The sequence below is a fragment of the Octodon degus genome, unplaced genomic scaffold (genome assembly GCF_000260255.1).
Source record: "Octodon degus isolate 3935 unplaced genomic scaffold, OctDeg1.0 scaffold00087, whole genome shotgun sequence".
NCBI classification, from domain to species: Eukaryota; Metazoa; Chordata; class Mammalia; order Rodentia; family Octodontidae; genus Octodon; species Octodon degus.
This window is the reverse complement of record NW_004524663.1, coordinates 10,190,870-10,210,710: the sequence shown is the minus strand read 5'-3', so window position 1 is coordinate 10,210,710 and position 19,841 is coordinate 10,190,870. Positions and strand designations below refer to the sequence as shown.

At 42.8% G+C, this 19,841-nt stretch overlaps 1 protein-coding gene and 1 pseudogene across 1 annotated transcript in view; both read right to left on the bottom strand.

Moving 5' to 3' along the window:
* Positions 1-19,841, bottom strand: part of Slc1a1 (solute carrier family 1 member 1) — a 104,696-nt gene that overhangs the window by 14,897 nt on the left and 69,958 nt on the right. The window contains exons 4-11 of the mRNA XM_004637185.2: positions 19,468-19,582; positions 18,285-18,327; positions 16,738-16,833; positions 14,030-14,214; positions 12,466-12,573; positions 9,657-9,779; positions 9,096-9,290; positions 668-802 (exon numbers count right to left, since the gene is read on the bottom strand). Of these exons, the coding sequence (XP_004637242.1) occupies positions 668-802; positions 9,096-9,290; positions 9,657-9,779; positions 12,466-12,573; positions 14,030-14,214; positions 16,738-16,833; positions 18,285-18,327; positions 19,468-19,582 (1,000 nt within the window). The remainder of the gene's footprint in view (positions 1-667; positions 803-9,095; positions 9,291-9,656; positions 9,780-12,465; positions 12,574-14,029; positions 14,215-16,737; positions 16,834-18,284; positions 18,328-19,467; positions 19,583-19,841) is intronic.
* Positions 6,002-7,851, bottom strand: LOC105742967 (annotated as a pseudogene).

Sequence of the window (19,841 nt, the reverse complement as noted above, 5' to 3'; positions counted from 1 at the left end):
AATAAAAAAAAGAAAAACGAAAAAAGGATTGGTTCTATTCATTCTAATCATAACAATAAAACCTCTTATACTGAACTTTATTGGCTGTCAGACATAGTTCTGGACACTGACTCACTTGAGCCCACTTAGTCTTACAACAGGACAAAGAGGTAGGCAGAATTGTCCTCATTTCACAGACAATGTATCCAGCCCGCAGAGAGGTAGCAGACTTGCTAAAGGACAAAAGTAAGACACCAAGTGGGAATCAATACCCAAGTCAGTCTTGTCCTAAGGCCTTTGCTCATGCCACTGCCTCTGCTGACTCTAAAGTAGCTTGGAAAGAAGTGCTGTTTTGCAACTTGGTAAAGCTGGGAATGCTGGGGTGGCTACAGGGCCCTGCCCCGATGATCCTTCACTTTATCCTATGTTTCTTACCCCACACCCTGGCCCTAACCTTGAGTATTACCAGGTATGAGAGATTGGAACACACTTTTTTTTTAAAACCACTGCTCCAAGTTATGAGGGGTTAAATTTTAAGCATGTTATAAGGTGACCTGGTCAAAGGGGAATTAAGCTACAGATGGCTCATTAGGTAATCAGAGAAGATAATTATGGCAGGCTGCAGATTCTGCATGGCTAAGAAGCTGCTTGTCCATGTGGCTGAGGCAGGGCATTTATTTCAACTTACAGGAGCCAGTCGACAGCGATGATCAGGGTGACATCCTCAGCAGGCAGGCCCACAGCACTCAGCACGATCACCATGGTCACCAGGCCAGCTTGGGGCACGCCAGCAGCTCCAATGCTGGCGGCTGTGGCTGTGATGCTGTAGCCAAAACACACCATTGGCGGGGGAGAAGTTAGGCTCTGTTTCTCTCTCTGAGGCCCTGGCTGAAAAGTTAAGTCTCTAAAGTGATTCCTGTTATATCCCAATATGGTCAGTCAGAATTTGTTTTCTACTAAGCACTAGCTCTGCCTGAGAACAGTAGGGGACTGAGATGAGATGGTGCCATGTGGTGGCAGGGGGACATGCGGCAGGTCACTCTGACACAGGAAATAGATAAGGGCTGCAAGAAGGCTTTACTTACCTGTCCATACATCAATCCTAAATTAAAGCTGGGTACCTCTCCATAAGCTTGCTTCCTCCCTCCTTCCACCTACTCACCTGGCCAATTACTTGCTGACCATCTACCGTGCTCCAGGAATTTATATTGCCTTGAAGGATGAGTAGAGGGATAGTGGTAGGGTGGATGGACAGGCGCATTTCAATTGAGGGTGAAGCAGTGCAGAAATGGTTGAGTAGATTTCATGCACTTGCTAGACATCACAAGCCTCGACCTCTTTGAGAGAGACCTTTGGCACATTGACTTGAGAGATAAAAAGACTCCTGTCGAAGGTACAAGTATTTCTTCTTGGCTGTCCCCCCGCCTTTTTTTTTTTTTTTTGCCACTGAATGCATTTTAAAAAATTTAGTAATTTATTTTTTATGTATTTGGTACAAGGACTCACTACACAGTGCACACTCATAGTGTTCCTCCTGTTTTCAGCCTCCACAGTCCTATGATTACTAGTTCTCTGAGGCTGGCTTAGCACTCCCAGGGGTGGGGCCAGTGTGTGGTGCTGGAGATTGAACCCCAGACCCTGCCTTGTGTAAGCAGGCACTTAGTCCACTGAGCTATCACTCTGGCCCCAGTGAATGCATTTTGTACAAAAGGAAGAAGAGATCTGGAATCCAGGAGAGGCAGCCCCATCAATTTTATTACCATGCATTTAGAAAGATCCCTCTTGGGCAGATGAGATGTGGCACTGGGGATTTTTCTCCTTGGAATGCACAATTTTTCTCATCAGTTACAATTTTATTATTATAAATTGATTATCCTAGAGGAAATCAAGGCTCTTGATGCCCAGAAAAATCCCTGTCTTGGATGACCCTTGACCAGAAACACACATACATTTTCAACACACAGCCTTACCCTTGGGCCAAGGCTGTACTGTCACCACAGTGCTAACAAGCTGAAGGTTTGAGGTGTAGAAACTCCCCTAATTAAATTAGAAGACAGCCTAGTTCTATGCACAAAACCCTGTGGGGTCAAAGAGTTTCTGAGTTTTAAGGAAGCTTATTCAACTGCCCATTCATCTGCATAGTAATGCACTACAGAAGCCACCTAGGGTACAAAATCAGGCTCAAGTGTGAGGAGTGGGTTTGCCTTCAGTGAGTACAGCTACCAATTTACAGCAAGTTAGAGATGTCTGGGGCTGTACCAATTTCTTGAAAAGGTTCATGTTCACATAAGCTTTTGGACCTATTCTAACTTAAGTACTTTCTGGAAAACCCAACTTTATTTCAAAGCCGACTGAAAATACATTTAAACTGAATGTATCAATGGCTTTTGTCAGAAGTGATTTGTGTTCAGATCTATTGATCCCACTTGGAAGCCTCCATACATCAGAGTTAACTACATCCCTACAGCCTGAAGCTGGGTTTGAAACTCAAAACCTATTTAGTTAAGGAAAATTCTGCCTTTGAGTCTTGACCTCGCTCACTAAACTTCCATCTTCTGACAGACTGGCTTTGGTCCTAAACTCAGAACTATACATTTTCAGATAAGGGGGAAAAAAAAATTCTAAAAACCAGTTCCTACTTTTGAATATATTCTACTTTGGCTGAGAAGGCTTTCCTTCTTTTCTTTTTTTTTTTACCCCCTGAGGTAAAGTTCTTTCCTATCACTGAGGCCTAGTTTTAACTCCACTGTCTGAACAGGCTGAAGGCTGGACTGTGAACTAGAGGGAATGCAGACTTTAGAGTCAGACACACCTTTAGGATGTACTCCTGGCTTTGCTGTTTTACTAATAGAAGTAACTTAGGCAGCTCACCTTTCTATCTCAATTCCTTGCCTGTATGTAGTATGGAGATTCCATGTCTACCTCCCAGGGCTGCTATGAAGATCAGTCCATGCAGAACACCTAGGATGGCACCTGCACGGGAGTTTAAAAAGTATCCTTTTTGCTGCTGTTACTTATACTACTGTAGTTGTCACTGCCAGCATTATTACCACTGCCACCACAGCTTTAGCAACAACCAAAACACTAGGTGGACTATCCCTAATTTCAAGTGCTCGCATTCAAAATGCTCCCAAAACTAAAACTGACATGATGGCAGAGTAGAAAATTTTATATCTTATCTCATGTGACAGGCTGCAGTCTAAATGCAGGTGGCACTAAAAATAAAACTGTAAGGTTACTTTAAGGCTATGTGTGTAAAGTGTACATGAAATGTAAGTGACGTTCATGTCTAGACTATTTTTGTATTTGGTACAGCATCTGCAGGAGCTACAGGGTCTCACTACATAGATCAGACTCGTAGTGATTCTCCTGTTTTTAGCCTTCCAAGCACTGGGATTACAGGCATGTGCCACCACACCCAGTCTCAATCACTGGCTCAGTGTGCCCTGGGGTGGGGTCAACATGGTATGTGGGGGATTGAACCCCAGCCTCTGCACTCTGCCTAAGAAGGTGCTTTAGTCCACTGAGCTATCTGACTGACCCTTATGTTTAGATTTTGGTTCCATCTCCAAAATCTGTCTGTAAGTGCTAGATTGGACCAGACTTCCCCAGACCCCAGCCAGCAGAAGTGCTACACTGCTGGAAACTCAGCTCTCAGCAGGGAACTTAGCTCAGCTCCCTGTCATGGCAAGCACAGGAAAGGAGATAAGATAGGACAAGGAATTTTGTCGCTCCTGGGACATCTGGAAACACCCAAGAATTTAACTGGACACTTCAGGGACTATGCCCACTGAGATGTAAGACTACCAGAGAACTCTGATGGCAGATGTTTATTGGGGTCTTCCTGCCTGACTCAGAGTGAACCTTACATAGGCCTGGGGACCTAGTTTCATCTTGAGCTTCCACTCTAAAACTGAACCCAAGTGGATGCTAATCTAAGGATGTCACTCAGTAGCAGTGCTGTCCTGTAAAACTCTCTGCAGTTAGGGAATTGTTTGATATCTTCCCTATTTCAGCAAGCCACTGTCTCCACAAGGTATGTGGCTGCCATATTGGATAGAACTGTCCCGGAAACAAATCTGGCAACATTAACTAATGGCGTTTCCACCACCTCCTTGAACAGGCAATTTCTGTCCTCATTTGACTCGATTTCTCTGTACTATCTGACTCCTATTTTCACCCTAGAAAATCTATCTCTTCTTAGATTTTCACAATATCATGGCTCCTGGCTACCTCCTCTTTCTTTTTTATTAGTACTGTACATATTTGTAGGACATAATGTTCATATCCCCTGTGTGGAGCTGGTACATGCACACAGCACACCTTAATCCCTCTTTCATTCCCTTTCCCACCCCTTTCTTCCCTATCTCCTGATCCCCTCCCCATCCAAGAAAATTACATCTCCCTGATTCTTATCACCTGTTTTTTATTTTGTTCTTTCTTTCAATTTTGGGTTTTACTCATATAAGAGAAAACATGCTATGTAAGCTTGTGTGTCTGGTTTACTTCACTTAGCATGATCTCAAAGTCTCAAATCATTTTCCTACATATTCTTATGATTCATTTATCCTTCTTTATGACACAGCAGTATGCCATTGTATGCAAATATCACCTTTTCTTTATCCATTCATCTGCTGATGGGAATAAAGGCTGCTTCCAAGATTTAGCTATTGTGGATTGTGCTGCTACAAACATGTATCACTGTAACATGACTTCTTTAACTCTTTTTGGAAAGATACCTAGAATGAAAATAGCTATGTCAAATGGAATTTCTAGTTTTAGCTTATTTATTTCTATAATAGTTGTGCTAGTTTACATCCCACCAATAATGCAAGAAGGGTCCCCTTACCCCACCAGCATTTGTTATTTTTTTATTGCATAATGGTGGCCATTCTTTCTGATGGACTCTCAGTGTTATATTAATTTACATTTCTATAATGGCCAGCAATGTTGATCATCTCTTCATGTATTTATTGGTATTTGTTCTTCTGTGAAGTGTGTATTCATTTCACTTGCCCATTCTTCCATTGGGTGTTTTATTTTGGGAGTTCTACTTTTTTTTGGAACATTGTTTTTTAATGAATTACAAGCTAAATTACAATAATGTTAATAGAAAGCACTCAAGGACAGGAGGTGGGTAAAAGGACAAAAATTGTAAGAGAATATGCTTATGAAAAACACATATGCTTATTTCAATGACAAAACCCCAAGGTGCAAGACAAATCCAGCCACTCCAAAAAAAAAAAAGGCCACAACAAAGACTATAACCTGATATATAAATATAATTGCTCATCTTTTTTCCCCCAGTGCCTCTTCTGTGTCACAGCTCTATAAAGTGTCAACATTCTCAAAATGATGTTTAAACCTTAGCTTCCACTCTCCTAGAGTGAGGTGGCTTTCAAAGGAAGATAAGGGAAGGAATGCCTGGCAACTGAAGAATTAAAAATCCTAAAAGGAAGAAATTGGAATGTCTCTCACCTGCCTCATAAGGCCCTGGTGAAGCAACAGATTCACCCCAAGCACAACCCTTGTCCCTTGCGCCTCCTAGACTCCCATTTGCCCAAAGAAGAAGCACTAGCACTGGGGGGCAATCATTTCTTGGGCTTCCTCTCCAGCGCTGGATCTTGAATCTCTTAGCCTTTCACGTGAGATGAAACACTAAAATTTGGCTAACTGGATCTAGTTTTAAACTAATTCTTTAAAACAGGACCTGCCTCCCTTTATTTTTTGGCTTGTTTTTCAAAAATTCTAGTTTAGCCCCCTGCTGTAGGTTGTGTTTTCAAGAAACAACGGCAGCAGAAGATTTGGGTCCCTTTCATCTCAAACACAATAAATAATTATAGGGCTCTCAGAGATTGAGATGACAAATGGGATTGGGGGAAGGAGTCAGTTTTGTTTTGAATCCCACCCCTCCCCAGCAAAAGAGGGGGAAAGGGTGGTGAAGCTAAATTAAGTGCCTGTAATACTAAAGTTTCCTTTCATTTTCACCTGTTCCTTCCTTCCACTCCTGGGCATGCAGAGGTGGCTGGACAAAAAAGGAAGGCAAGTGTTAAGGTACCCAGAAATGATCAGAGAGCCTGCCTGATCCAAATCACCCAGAGCTGAGCCAGGTCAAACCACAGTGGGGGAGAGGCTGAGGGTGAAGGTTTAGGCAAGAACATCACAGTTGAAGGTGGGGTACTGTCTTTGTCACATCCTGGAAGAATGGATGAGCCAGAGCTGCTTTTGCTGAAATTTGCTTATTGGGGTCATAGTGCAGCATTTGTGATAACAAACTCCGTCCATCTTCATCCAGGGGAGGTACAACTTTGCTAAAATCTTGCCAGGCCAACTTGAAGAAACTTGGCTTACAATTAGGCATAGAAGTAACTCCTAGCCAAACTACCTCATCTGGGGTCCCTAGAGTGAATGGGACCCCCAAAGGCTCTGGCTAGCCTGAAGTCTGCTAGTTTGATGGCTTCATCTGCGTTGATAAGCAGATGCTGAGGTTTAAGGTCTCAGTGCAGGACCCGGTGAGAATGGCAAAATGCTAGTTCCTGAAGCAGCTGAAACAGATAGTTCTTGATGAGGGGAAGAGGAACACCAGTGAGAGCAGAGGCCTACATAAACTTTTTGAGATCTTGATGCAAAAATTCAAAAAGCAGATAGAGTTTATTTTCTGTGTGGATGACATCCAGCAGCTTGACAACATTGGGGTGGTTAAGCTCCTTGAACTGAGAGATCTCTCGAATGGCAGTACTGGGAATACCCTCAGTCTGTGTCAAGCGGATTTTCTTAAGTGTTACCACCTCTCCTGTCAACTTGTTTTTGGCTTTGTACACAACGCCATACATGCCCTCTCTCATCTTTTCCACCTTTTGGAAGTTCTCCACGAAGTGCCAGCGAGTCAGGGCAGCCGGGCCCTGGAGAGGGGACCTGAGAACCCTGCAGAAAGCAAGCTGAGGGGACTGAGGAGGGAAAAACTGAGCCCATCACAGTGATCCCTGGTCAAGATGGAACACAGTGTATGTCTGGGAGTTCTACTTTTTTGAGTTCTTTATATATTCTAGATATTAGTCCTTTGCCCAGAGAATAACTAGCCAAATTTTTTCCCGTTCTATTGGCTGTATTTTTTCTTTTCCTTCTTTCTTTTCTTTTTTTTAAAAATCTTTTTGAGACAGGGCTTCACTATGCAGTTCAGGCTGGCCTTGGGCTGACTTTGTAGCCTAGGCTGGTTTCAACTCGCAATGATCCTCCTGCCTCATCCTCCTGAGTACTGGGATTACAGGTATGTGCCACCATGCCTGGCTTTGTAGGCTGTATTTTCACCATGTTTGTTGTTCCTTTTGCTGCTCAGAAGGCTTTACTTTGGTATGCTCCAATTTGTTGATTCTTGGCACTCTTTCCTGTGCAACTGTAGTTCTGTTCAGAAAACCTTTGCCTCTCCCTCTTTCTTCAGGAGTTTTACCTATTTTATCTTTGAGCAGATTGTGTCTGTTTCAACATTTAGTTCTTTGATCCATTTTTATTTCACTTTAGTACATGGAGAGATATATTGGTCTGAGTCCCACTTTTTTCTTAATTGCTCTTCTTCCTGGGTGCCCTTTCTCAGTTTTTCTCTATATTAAGATTTTTCCCATGTTCAGCCCTTTGTTTTTGTCTCTTTGCTGTGAACTCTCCTTACGTAATGTCATCTGTTACTCATTATTTGCTAAGCACTAACTGTGTAGGCACTAAACATTTTATATACTTCAGCTTATTTAATCACCGCTATTTGGATAAACGGTAGGTACTATGATGAGCCTCATTTTACAGGTGGTAGAACAGAAGCTGCAGGATGGATGGAAGTCTCTTGCCCAGGGTCACAGATTCAAACACAGACAACTGTCTCATGACCCATGTGTCTGATGACCATCCATTAAGCTGATAATCCTGACTTCTGTATGTTCACTCCAGACCTGTATTTCTTACTGCATATATTTGCCTGGAAGTACTCCCCCCACCAAATAGTGAGGACTGAACCTGGGGCCTTTGTGCCTAGCTACATACACAAGAAGTCTTATTCTTTCTCTTCCTTCTTCCCTCCGTTTCCTTCCCTCTTCCCATTTTATTTATTTTTAGATTTTGAGATAGTATTTTTTCTGAGTCATTGAATTGCCCTAGCTTGACCTTAAACTGTGATCTATCTGCTCTATCCTATCCCTACAGGCATGTACCACCATACCTGGATCCACCTGGCAATCTCCTTTATTTGGCTGTTTCGAGATAAGGCTCATCATGTAGTTCAGATTGGCCTCCAACTCACAGTGATCCTTCTGCCTCAGTCTCCCACACACTGGGATTATAAGCATCCTCTTGCTCCTTTGTTGTTCTCTGTACCCAGTGTCAGAGTCTGGATGCAGGCCTTTAAATGTACTATGTGGACCTAACTGGTTTCCACCTTGTGATCCTTGCTCCCTCCAAACCATTCACATTTCCAGTTGCCTAAAATGCAAATCTGTCCATGATATGAGTGCCCTGTACAGAGCTTTTCATGATATGACTCCGGCCTCATTTTTTAATGCAATCTATGCCCTACTTCTTGTTCTGGTCATACCAAATAGTCTGTATTCTGGAATTCGCCCTATATGAACCCCAAATGAGCTACTTCTGCTACCCAAAGCTTTTATGTTCCATCTTGGCCTGTTAAACTCTTATTCTTCATCAAGGTACCTTCTCCTCCGGGAGTCTTTTCTCACCATCCAAGGGAGGGAATCCTTCCCTCCACTGATACTGTACAGAGTTCTGGGATGGCCTCTGTCACAACCTTCTGCACCCATTTGGTTATCTATTCCCTGCCCACCAGGGACCCACGGAAAGCAGGCCCTGGTCCCCATTCATTTCTGAGTCTTTGGTGTGTACTCTGCAATTGGGACTTACTAGGTACACTGAGTTGATACTTTGATTACCCAGATCCTGAAGCAGAAACCTGGTAGCTTGAGTGCACTACTTAGACTGAATCTTGGGAAAGGATTTGGTAGGCCAAACCACAAAAGAGAACAGGGCACCACCGAGCCATTTGTGGTCTCCTTCCCAGATCATTTTTCTTGTGCCAGTCGTAGTCACAGTGATGGAAATGAGTGCAACACTGTCCTCACCTGATCGTGATGATCTGCCCAATGCTCAAGTCCAAGTTATTCAGCTGTGCAATAAACACGGCAGCTACTGCTTCATAAAGTGCGGTCCCATCCATGTTGATTGTGGCACCAACAGGCAGCACGAATCTAGTGATCCTCTTATCCACGTGGTTCTTTTCTTCTGCACAGCGGAAGGTGACAGGTAGAGTTGCTGAACTGGTGTGACAAAAAGACAAAGAGAACTATAGTCCAAGAACATTTGTCTCTCAAGCCCCACCTCTTTTCTAAAAAGTAAATGAAGGGCCTGAAGTGTGTTGGCTGATTTGGCCAGTTCAGAGATCAGCAGGTGCTGTGCCCATTCTGCCCCTGTTACACAGGGACTCCTTCCTGGGCCGCAGGCCATGTCAAAGGCACAGAAACATTCAACAGAGTGAAGAAATATGCTCTCAGACAGGGCAGGAAAGACAAGGCTTTCTCTCAAAGGCACTACCAAAAGCACAATCTTTGGGTCTGCCTCATCAGGTGAGGTGAGAGGTGATTGAGTGCAGCCTGGAAGCTTCTCCAGAGCCCTTTGCTAAATACCTGGAAGAGATCATGAGTGCCGTCAGCAGAGCCTGGGCCATGCCCAGGGCAAATCGGAAAGGGTTCCTTCGTACGACTATGAAATATATCAGTGGGAGGATTACAATAGAGTGGATTGCAAGCCTGCATAGGAGAGAGAAAAGCCAGTTTTAGAGAACACCTCCTCCTTGGTACTTACTCCTTTTTCCAAACAGTTTCTTAAATCATATTTTTCAAATTTCATAATGAACCAATGAGAAAATGGGACATGGAGCAGGAACAGCATGTCATTATTCTAGAGACGAGGGTGCAGAGGTTCAGTCAGTAAAGAAGTGTGCTATCACAGGTGGTGGTAAATTCCACAGCTAGGTCCAAATTTCAGAGTTTGCTGAACAGGATTACATTAGGCTGCCACTGTCCTTGTAATGTGCTATTTCTGCCCTACATGAATGTGCTCTTCGTTTATAGCCCCCTCCTCGAGGAAGCCTTCCCTCACCAGCCCAGGTGGCAACCGATGTTTCTCCTGTGTGCCCTGTAAGACCCTCTCCTAAATCATAGCACAGCTTATTCTCTCATGTCCATTGGAGGACGTTAGAGTTTCAATAAGGGACAAATCCATGTTTCTCCACGTATTTGAGAACTGGCCCTGTTTTATTATTCCTGCCTTTCCAAATTATTTCTCATTCCATATGGAAATGTAAGAACTACCCAAAACATGGAATTAAGAAATGAGACCCATTTGGTAGATGAAATGTATACATAAGTGGCACTTAAAAAGCCACAGATCCATTATACAAAGTCAAAATAATACAGAATCATTGAGAATACAAATCCTTTAGGTGTCAAGATGGGATCTCCTTAATAGAGGGCTTATCGCTATGAATTGTGAGTTCTTAACTCTACTTTTAGTTTTTCTTAGAGAAGCCAGTGGAACTCCCCTGTGGAATCTCTGAGCATCACAAACAGCCCTGGTGCTGCCTGCTTCAGCAGCCCTAGAGAAGGGCTGGCCCCTGGGGTGGTGGATGGCCTGCCTCTCAGACCTTATAGCTCCGGGATGTGACTAGCCTTCACACTGCAGAAGCCCAGGCTGCTTCTAGGTTGTCAGGCAGGGCTGTACTTCTGGCAAACACAGCTTAAGAATCACTGTGTGCAGCAGAAACCCTCCTGTACAATCAATTCCAATAAGAAAGTTAATGGCCTCTATTGGGTGTTTGACCTGTGGGAGTTAAATCAATACTACTTGCTCCTTCCCTTGGCCTATATTTCTAAGCATGTGTGACACAGCCAGCCCTTGGCTATGTTAGGGGGTACTATTTGTAACCTGACCACTGCATTTCTTCTGGAGGACCCAATAATGGACTGTAACCTGCAGACAACTCAGCCTTCTGCTTTACGGCCTCACACAATTCTTAGCAGCCTGATTATTTCTGCAGCACTCTCCCTGACACCCTGCTGATGTGGGGCAAGGCAGTAATACTAGCTCCAGGAACAGCAGTTGAACCAATTAGCCCTCCTGCTTCTATCAGCTGGAGTCTGACTCTACTTAGACTCTTCTTAATTTCTCTCAGTCTTAGTATATAATAGGGACTTAGAGGATGGACCTGCAGATGCCCAATGGGTAACTAAAAACAGGATAAATCTTGGTATCCCTTTCTTCATGTTACACAGGTTTCCTTTATTATGGTAAAACTGAGGGCCAAATTCCTGCTCATCTCTGCATACTGGCATGTTAATCACTTACAGAGCATCTGTCTAAAAATTAGTAATATAAGGATATTAACACTAAGCTTATCTACCCTGTATAGTCCCCCTTTAACCCCATGGTATCTTGAGGATGCCAAGAGGAACTAATGTAATTTCCAGGATTTGCAGGGACATCCGATTGCCTGCTTTATGTTGTCCAGTTCCAGACTTCCTGTACTGAGGCCTAGAAATCTCCAGTCATTATCCTAGACCTGCAGTTACCTTGGATTGCAGGAAAAGCACAGGCCCAGGCCACCCCTGAGGAGATCACCCTTTAAACAGGGCGAGTTGCCCTGTGATGGAGCCAAGGCAGCCACTAAGTGAGAGCCATCATCTCAGGGAGGGAACCAAGCTGCCCTCGTCAGCGCTGATGGCTAAGACTTCAAAGAACCAGTCCTGAGGTCACCATCAACCAGACTGTGCTTGGCCATGAAACCTATGCTTTCTGCTATACAAACCTTCAATCCTTGTGTCATTCCCCTTCTATAGAACCCTAAAGTTTCTGTAGCAGAAACTCCTTAAAGAGTCAGCTCCTTAAAGACAGATATCAAACTCTCTGTTCTCATGGCCTGGTCATGCTGAATGAAGCTCTTTTTCTGCCCTTCACCATTGCTCTCCTTCATTGGCATTTTGGGACAAGTGGCTAGCCTGGTCTGTTGGGAACCCCTACCCATGAGCTGGGGCTTCTGCCCTAAAATTCCAGGGTCAGGGTATGCAGGGGGAGTACTCTTATTTACTAGGCTGCTTTACATTCTTGAAGAAGTAATGGGCAGAAAGGCAGGAAGCAGCCAAAAGGAGCCATGAGTGGCTTTCTCTCTTGTTTTAAGAAATCATTTAAACACAACCAACAATAGCAGTGGCAAAGCCTGGTCCGGGTTGTTCTGCCAAGAGCCGGCAATTATCCCAGAATGATCCACCTACAGTACAGCTGTTAAAGGGCAGCCCTCTCCCCTGCTCTCTTGTTCTGCACCTTATCTTTCTCCACACTAGGAAGCAGAGCAAAGCTAACTTTAACCAATGATACCCCAGTCTCTCTGTAGCAATTGTACTGGACCAATGCAGTTTCTGTTTCTTGAGTCAGACATACCCACTGAGGACCGTGGCCATGTAGAGACCCAGCTTGCGAAATATTTCCCAGTCTTCAACTTCTATGATCTTCCCAGCAATCAGGAACAAAATCCCAAGGGGCATGTAGCTAAGAAGCAAGCACAGCAAAGACACAACTCCATTGTTAGGGATTTTCTCTGGCTAGAGATGTCAGGGAGGGAACGAGCCAGGGCACACACCCTCAGGCTGCATGCCCACTCAGCTGGCAGGAACACAGGGTACACTGTGAAACTAAGGGCTCAGCTTTACGTCCTGGGTGGATATTGGCTCTAGTTTTTAGTACCTGCATGCACGTTAGATTCTGCCCATTCAAACTACTATGAGAGTAACTTGCAAACTTGATAATCTGTGGTCGGACTGGGGCATACCCAATGTGACAAGCAAACACACAGTGCACACACACCCTACAGATTTGTCATATCTGCTTATCTCACTTGAGTTTGGCACTCTCTGCAAAATATGGGTGCTAGGCTCTTTCTAGCCATGATCATTTTGTTTTGCAGGTATCAGCAACAGAGGCAATGGCTAGCAGTCATACAGCGGTCATAACAGCTCTGTTTGGGGAGCTCATTATGCCTTGGATTGAGGAAAGTATTTTACATGCCTCATTTCATTTAATGTTCTAGTCCTAGACATTGGCTTTATTATCCTTTTTATATAGACAATGAAGCTGAGGTGTTTTTCCCTCCCCAGGATTGACTCATCTACCTGTTGTTGTTGTTGTTGCTGTTATTGTTATTATTATTATTATTATTAATATTTTCTCTCACTATGAAGCTTGGACTCATAGTGATCCTGTTTTCAGCCTCCCCAGTGCTGGGATTATAGGCATGTACCACCACACGTGGTCTCTGTGGCCGGCTCAGCACACCCGGGGGTGGGACTAGCATGGCATGTGGTGCCAGGGATTGGACCCTGGTCCCTGTGCTTGCCTAAGCAGGCTCTTAGTTTGCTGAGCTATCTCGCTGGCCTAGCACCTACCTGTTAATAATAAACCTTTTACATCACTATCAATGCCTACCTTAGGATTAAATGATGGTGAACCAGTTCAATAAGAGATAAGTGAGGCAGAGGTCTCACAGGAAGAGAGGAGTTTCTCTCATCTCAGAGACAGGGAAAATACTCAGGTGGTGTCTCTAGACACTCAAATGGAGCTTTCCTTCAGGTGGGTTAGCGCCAGCTCTGGAGAAGTTCATCAGTATTTTAACTCTCCCTGGGCCTGAGAAGGAAAGCACTTTGTGTTCTGATGTATAGTAAGTACTTCAAATGACTGCTTTAAGAGTCACTTCTTACATGAATCCTGGTTGGGTACAAAATGACTTCCAGGGACTTTGAGGGAAAGGCACTAGCTGACAGGCAGTCTTTTATGAAGAATGAACCGCTGAGCAGTAAGTGGAGTTATTTCACACTCTAGTGCCTTGAATTTCAGTGTCTGCTTTCTTAAGGAAGCGTCCAGTTGAGAAACATGAGTTTTTTCTTTCTAATTTTGAGGAGACAGGGTTGTTCCAGGGAAGCAAAAATGGCATTAAATAGTGTCTGCTCACCACATAATGATCTGAACGATTTTCATGGTTGCATCACTCAAAGCATTGAAGAAATCCACCAAAATCTGTCCCCTTTCTCCCATTTTTCCAATGACAAGTCCAAAAACGAGGCAAAAGATAATCAAACCCAGGACGTTTATGCCATCTGCGTAACTGCCTACAATTTTGTATTCCTTCGTTTTGTTCTGTGGATCAAAACCAAGAAAATATATTCACACATGATCATAATCACAGTGATCTCACAGGGAAAGTCATTATTTTAGGCAATTTAATCATCATCATCATCATCATCATCATCATCATCATCTTCATCATCATCATCATCTTCATCATCATCGTCATCCCTGGAGACATAAAATGTTACCCACCCCACTGAAGGTTAACCGTTTTTTCCCTTCTCTTAGCAAGTCCGTGTTTGAATACTTCATTTGAAAATTTCTAATTTTGGAATGTTTTACACTTGTATCATGAAATTTAGAATGAGGGCTCTTTTCAGTGTGATTTTTACTACTTAAGCTACATTGGGAGTCTATTTTAAGAAAGATAGGAATTAATAATGCAGGAAGTAGAAAATACCAGTGTGAACCTTTTCGGGACATTTTAAGATATGCTTTACCCTCATAATGAAGCACAGCAACATATCTCACTGCCTCTGGTTTGTATGACCAACATGTTTTTAGAGATACAAAAATTATCCACATACTCACTACTATGAACCACTTATCTACACTATCCTAGGTAAAAATAGTATGAGATTTACTGAGAGTACATAACATAATCTGAAACGGTACAAGCCGGATATATGAAGAATTATGTTCCTGAACCAATAGGATGCCAGTCATTTCTTATTTATGATGAAACAAATATTTATGGAGTAGCTGGAATGTTTCAACTACATTAGCTACAGCATGAGGTCTTAAACTTCAGCTGAAGAGACAAGACAAACTGTGAGAAATATGTGCCAATGCCAAGTTGGTGTATAATTAACTGATGCCGAGCTGTGAGCTACAAGTGTCACATAGAACTGGGGCCATGAGTGGGCTTCAAAGATAGAGAAAGCTAGGTTTGAGAGTAGGCAGCTAGGCGATACAGAATGTTCTAGAAAATGACTAGCAAAGGCAAAAGTCAGGTGTACTGGGCCTTTGAAACATGCTTGAATAATCTTTGCTCATCCTTTAGAGCTCCCAACTAACTTGGAACTCCCTGCTGAATCCTTGCAAGCACCTTGTTCTTCCTGATTGTATACTTATCACTTTTCATATATGGGCAGACACTGTACTTTTAACTATTATAATTGTAAGGCCCAGTAAGACCTGGCATATGAAAGGGGTTCAGAAAATGTGAAACATCAAAGGCAGGGAGAAAAAGGTAACTGAAGAGGCAGATCTGGACAGAAGAGAAGGTCCACTGCGAGATAAGCTGGACTAACTTAAGCCAGGCCAGGAGGAGGAGGCCTCTGGCACAGCCTCGCTTTAATTGGAGTTCTGAAGTCTTCTGAATATTTTTCTTTTCCTTCAATGTTTTATTTTTGTGTGTGGGCAGAACACATTCAGGAGAAGTCTGATCGGGGCCTACAAAGGTACCACATCAGGACCACACATTCTAATCTCCAGTTTGGAAGTCTCCAAAATTCTTAAGGCCCACGGATCATAACTGTAGGTTTATAGCAAACTCTTTTGGCAACAAACCTATCCTGAATGGAAATAAGTCCTAAAGTCTATTTCTCTTGCTGGCAGAATATGCAACAATTTGCTGCAGATGTCTGATAATGCTTCCTTCTGGAATGTTCTACTGTCCCCGTAAGGGATGCTGCGAGCTATGCAGCTCCCATGCTGCTTGACCTCCTGCTGGGGAGCTCTGGTGTTGGAATCACATCTGGATAGAGGGATTTGGATAAAGAATTAATTGTGTGCCTATACCCTGTGCTTACAAAGCCTTGCAAATTGAAACTAAGTGTCCAACTATGAGGAGTAGCAGAAAGACAGGGACAATAAGGCTTAATTTTTTTTTCTGTCTGTACAGTTGACTCTTTTTCCTCCAGGTAGTCATGCCCCATAAAGTCCTCAGGAACACTGAGTTCATAAATATAGAACTATCGCTCCTACATGAAATGCAAGGTTAAGCTCCTGGGAACACTGGTCACATCATTTACATCAAATAATCAATACCTGACATTGTTTTATGTGTTTCTATTTAAAGGCATCTCATTCAGTATCCATTGTTGATTCATCAACATTGAACTCATGACCAACAAAACTATAACTCATGCCAAATGAAGCTCTTTAAATGCATCTATTTTCTCTGGAAGCCATATCATAGTATTTTTGTGCTTAGGAACACTGGACAATAATTTATTCCCAGGATCTGGGAATAAATAACAAAGGCAGAGCACACAAGTGGCACTCAACACACTACAAAATGGACCCTTGTGTCTAGTTTGAGAGCCCCAAACAAGAAGGCAGAGTGCAACCTTGTTCAACCTCAGCTGGGCCCTCTCCGGTGGCTGGCTCAAATTGTGTGTGTTCTCTGCAAATGACTAGGCAAAGACCAGGAGCCCTGAATTTGGGTTTCCTAATAAGTTTTAGCAGGGAAGTGAACTCATAAATGTGAACTCTATCACTAACACAGACTGGCTCCTTCTTCATCTCTTGCCTGCTCATGACTGGCTCCAGCCTACTGGGAAAGGGGAACAGGACACAGAATGGTACCTGAGAGATTGCTGTCATGACGGTGGTGACAGAATCCTCTGTTTTGTTCCTCTCAGAATCAGTGGAAGACTGTATTTCTTCACGCTTAGTTTTATACTGCACATTGGACAAAAACAAACACAAGCAAACTTAAAAAAATAAGAGTTTTTAAAACTTCTCAGGATTTACCATAATTACTCATGCATTATGGCCAAACATGAGCCACTAAAGATTCTGTCTCTGATGCCTCTTTTGTTTCTAGTTTTTGATGACTCCTCCTCCTCCTCCTCCTCCTCTTCCTCCTCCTCTTCCACCTCCTCCTCCTATTTGGCAGTAAAAACAGGATACAAAAATACAAACCTCTGACTCCCATAACCACCACTCAATAATGTCAGAATGTGTTCCTGCTTTCAAAATAAGGAACAAATTAATGAAGAAATACGTGAAAGAAATTTTTTTTTTTTTCTGTAGGCACTTTCACAGACCCTTTAGGGATTCCTGTTGATATTTTTATTTAATTATTTCAATAGGGATAAATGACCTCATCACTTTGGTAAAAGATGTCCCCATAAATTTAATAAATGCTAAGAAAGGTTGATTGAGATGGATGTGCCTCAGTCAACACTCCTTTCAGTACTATTCTTGTGAGTGAGATTTCTGGTGAATTCTCTTGCTGTATCTCTGTTTGTTTGTGTATAGCTTCAACACAGAGGTTTAAGAAAGAGCTAGTACATTATTATGCCAGGCATAAATGTTCCTCCTCCAGGGCTCTGCCAACACCGAGACCCTAATAAATGACCAACTGTAGCTGATCTGCAAGGACACTCCTGAAATAGAGGTGGTTCTGTGTCTCCTGGATGTGGGCGGGGAGCGATATCATTGCCATTTTTGTTGGTGTACACAGAGGACTCTGTTCATGTAATTTATGTAAATGAATATAGCAGTTTGTGATAGACTCAGCTGTCTTAGAGTACACAGATAAACAGAAACAAAAACACTTGTCAATAGAGCAAAAACTTTGCAGGAGAAAAATCCACAGCTTTGTCAAACTGCTCTGAGAATTCCAGCAATGGGAACAGACTGGTTAAGGCAAAGATCTGATTCCAGGAACACCCACTACATCATTTGGGTTAGACACAGCGTGCCAGTATGAGATGGACAGGAGAGAGGAGATGGAGGACTCTTTCTTTTTTTTCCTCACTGCATTGCATCTGCAGACAGTTCAAATTTCCTTACAAGTATAACACGATTCTCCAAACTAGGTACTAGAGGCCACATTTTAAAACATTCATTTTGGACTGATTCTTTGTTTGCTCCATTTGAGCACTTATGAAGAAAAAGGGACAGAGGACAAGGGAGCAGTACAAATTATGACATGCACTTCACTGTGGACTGGGAAGACCATGGGTACAAAATGAAGGAGTCACCCGAGACTCTACCACTCACAAGTGTGCTTCCTGCCACCATTTTTGATGGGCTAAGTCCATCTCTTGGACCACAACAGAAAACATGTCTCAGTTGGTAAAAGGAAGAGGGGAGCAACTGAGGACAAAAATTATTAATATTACCTGCTGAAAACAGGCTTGCACGAGGTTCTCAGGGAACATATTCCTGTTGAAGATATGAAAGCAGTATTATGTAGAGCCAAAAGGGGTTATTTTTGTCATATACAATACATCGGAGGAAATGAACATAATACAGAATCAGTACTGTTTTCTTTTCCAGCCTCTCCTTTGCATAATACTTGCTTATATTAAGACTTATTTCTCTTATCCTCAGCCTAAACTGAATATAGAAAACTGCCCAGCAACTGTCACGTAGCAGATGCACTAAGTGACACGCTGGCTGAACACAGTGAAGGGTTGTCCTGGCAGATGGATACTGCCAGGCAAGACACAGTTCTTCAATTTTCTGTGCATTACTGTTTTTGTAAGTAGGTAACATGATTAAAAACACTCTACTGTATTTGTTCCCAAATTTTATGCCAAGTACAAATATTGTAATTGCTTGCTTCAATATTATGTAAACTGGTGAAATACCAGTGTGAAAAAGGTATAATTTCTGTTAAAAACTAAGTTGACTGCCTGGGAAGTCAATAAAGGCAAATGACTAATACTTCTGTGGTTAAATTAGTTATGGGAAGACAACTGAAATACAAAGAGAAACTAGCAGGATTTGTCACTTGGCTTTGTGATGTCCAAGGTTTGGTTGTTCACTCTGGAAAGTGAACCTGGACAGTGGAGATGATGTATCTATTAGGGCAGAACACAAAACAGAAGCTATGAAATTATAATAAAATGATGCACTCAAAGACACACTATGGCCCTACATCAAAATTTGGTAAATCAGTGCATTTAAACGGGAACAAAGTATGTGATGCATATCCTACAACATTTCAGTCAACGGTCCTGTTTCTGCTCTCTGTGCTTTAGTTAAGGAGATTCCTGCTATACAACAAAAATGCATTTCTCCAAGGTGTTTCAGAACTGACCATCTAACCTGGCTAGCCCAGCACCTCCTTATGACAAGTATACTTTTTGCATCTCTGTCCATCCTACAGAGAAGCCTATTCCTAGAACTATAACCTGGAAGCAGAAATTTCTGGCTATGCAATTTGTGGGGTTTGGGGCAAAATGGAAATGTACAGTAATTCAAAACTATTAAAATTTAAGACCACAATGACAGAGCATTAAGGCATGGGCAGGGCCTTGTGCATCTACATCGATAACATGAGGAAGCCAATACTCTCACCTGATCAGGTCTAACATGGCATCCACTGTGCTGACTTCAGGGCTGTTGCCTGTCCTGTCAATCTCAGACATCTCCTGAGTGACACCAGGCTTGATGGTCACCACCAGCACAATACCTGTGACCAAAGACAGGATCCACATAGCATTAAGAACTTCCAGGGTCCCTGGCATCCTAGCATATACTTCTTATAGCAAATAGGCTGAGCGGTACCCGGAAACACTGTTCCGAGGGGGACCCCAAGGTCCAACCAAAATGTAGAGCCCCTGCCAGAACCCCAGAAGCTTAGCAATTTTTCATTGAAATTAATAAGCAGAAAGAACTTTCTGGGTTTTTAAAATTTTTTTAAATTCATTTTAATGAGAAAAAAAGATAAA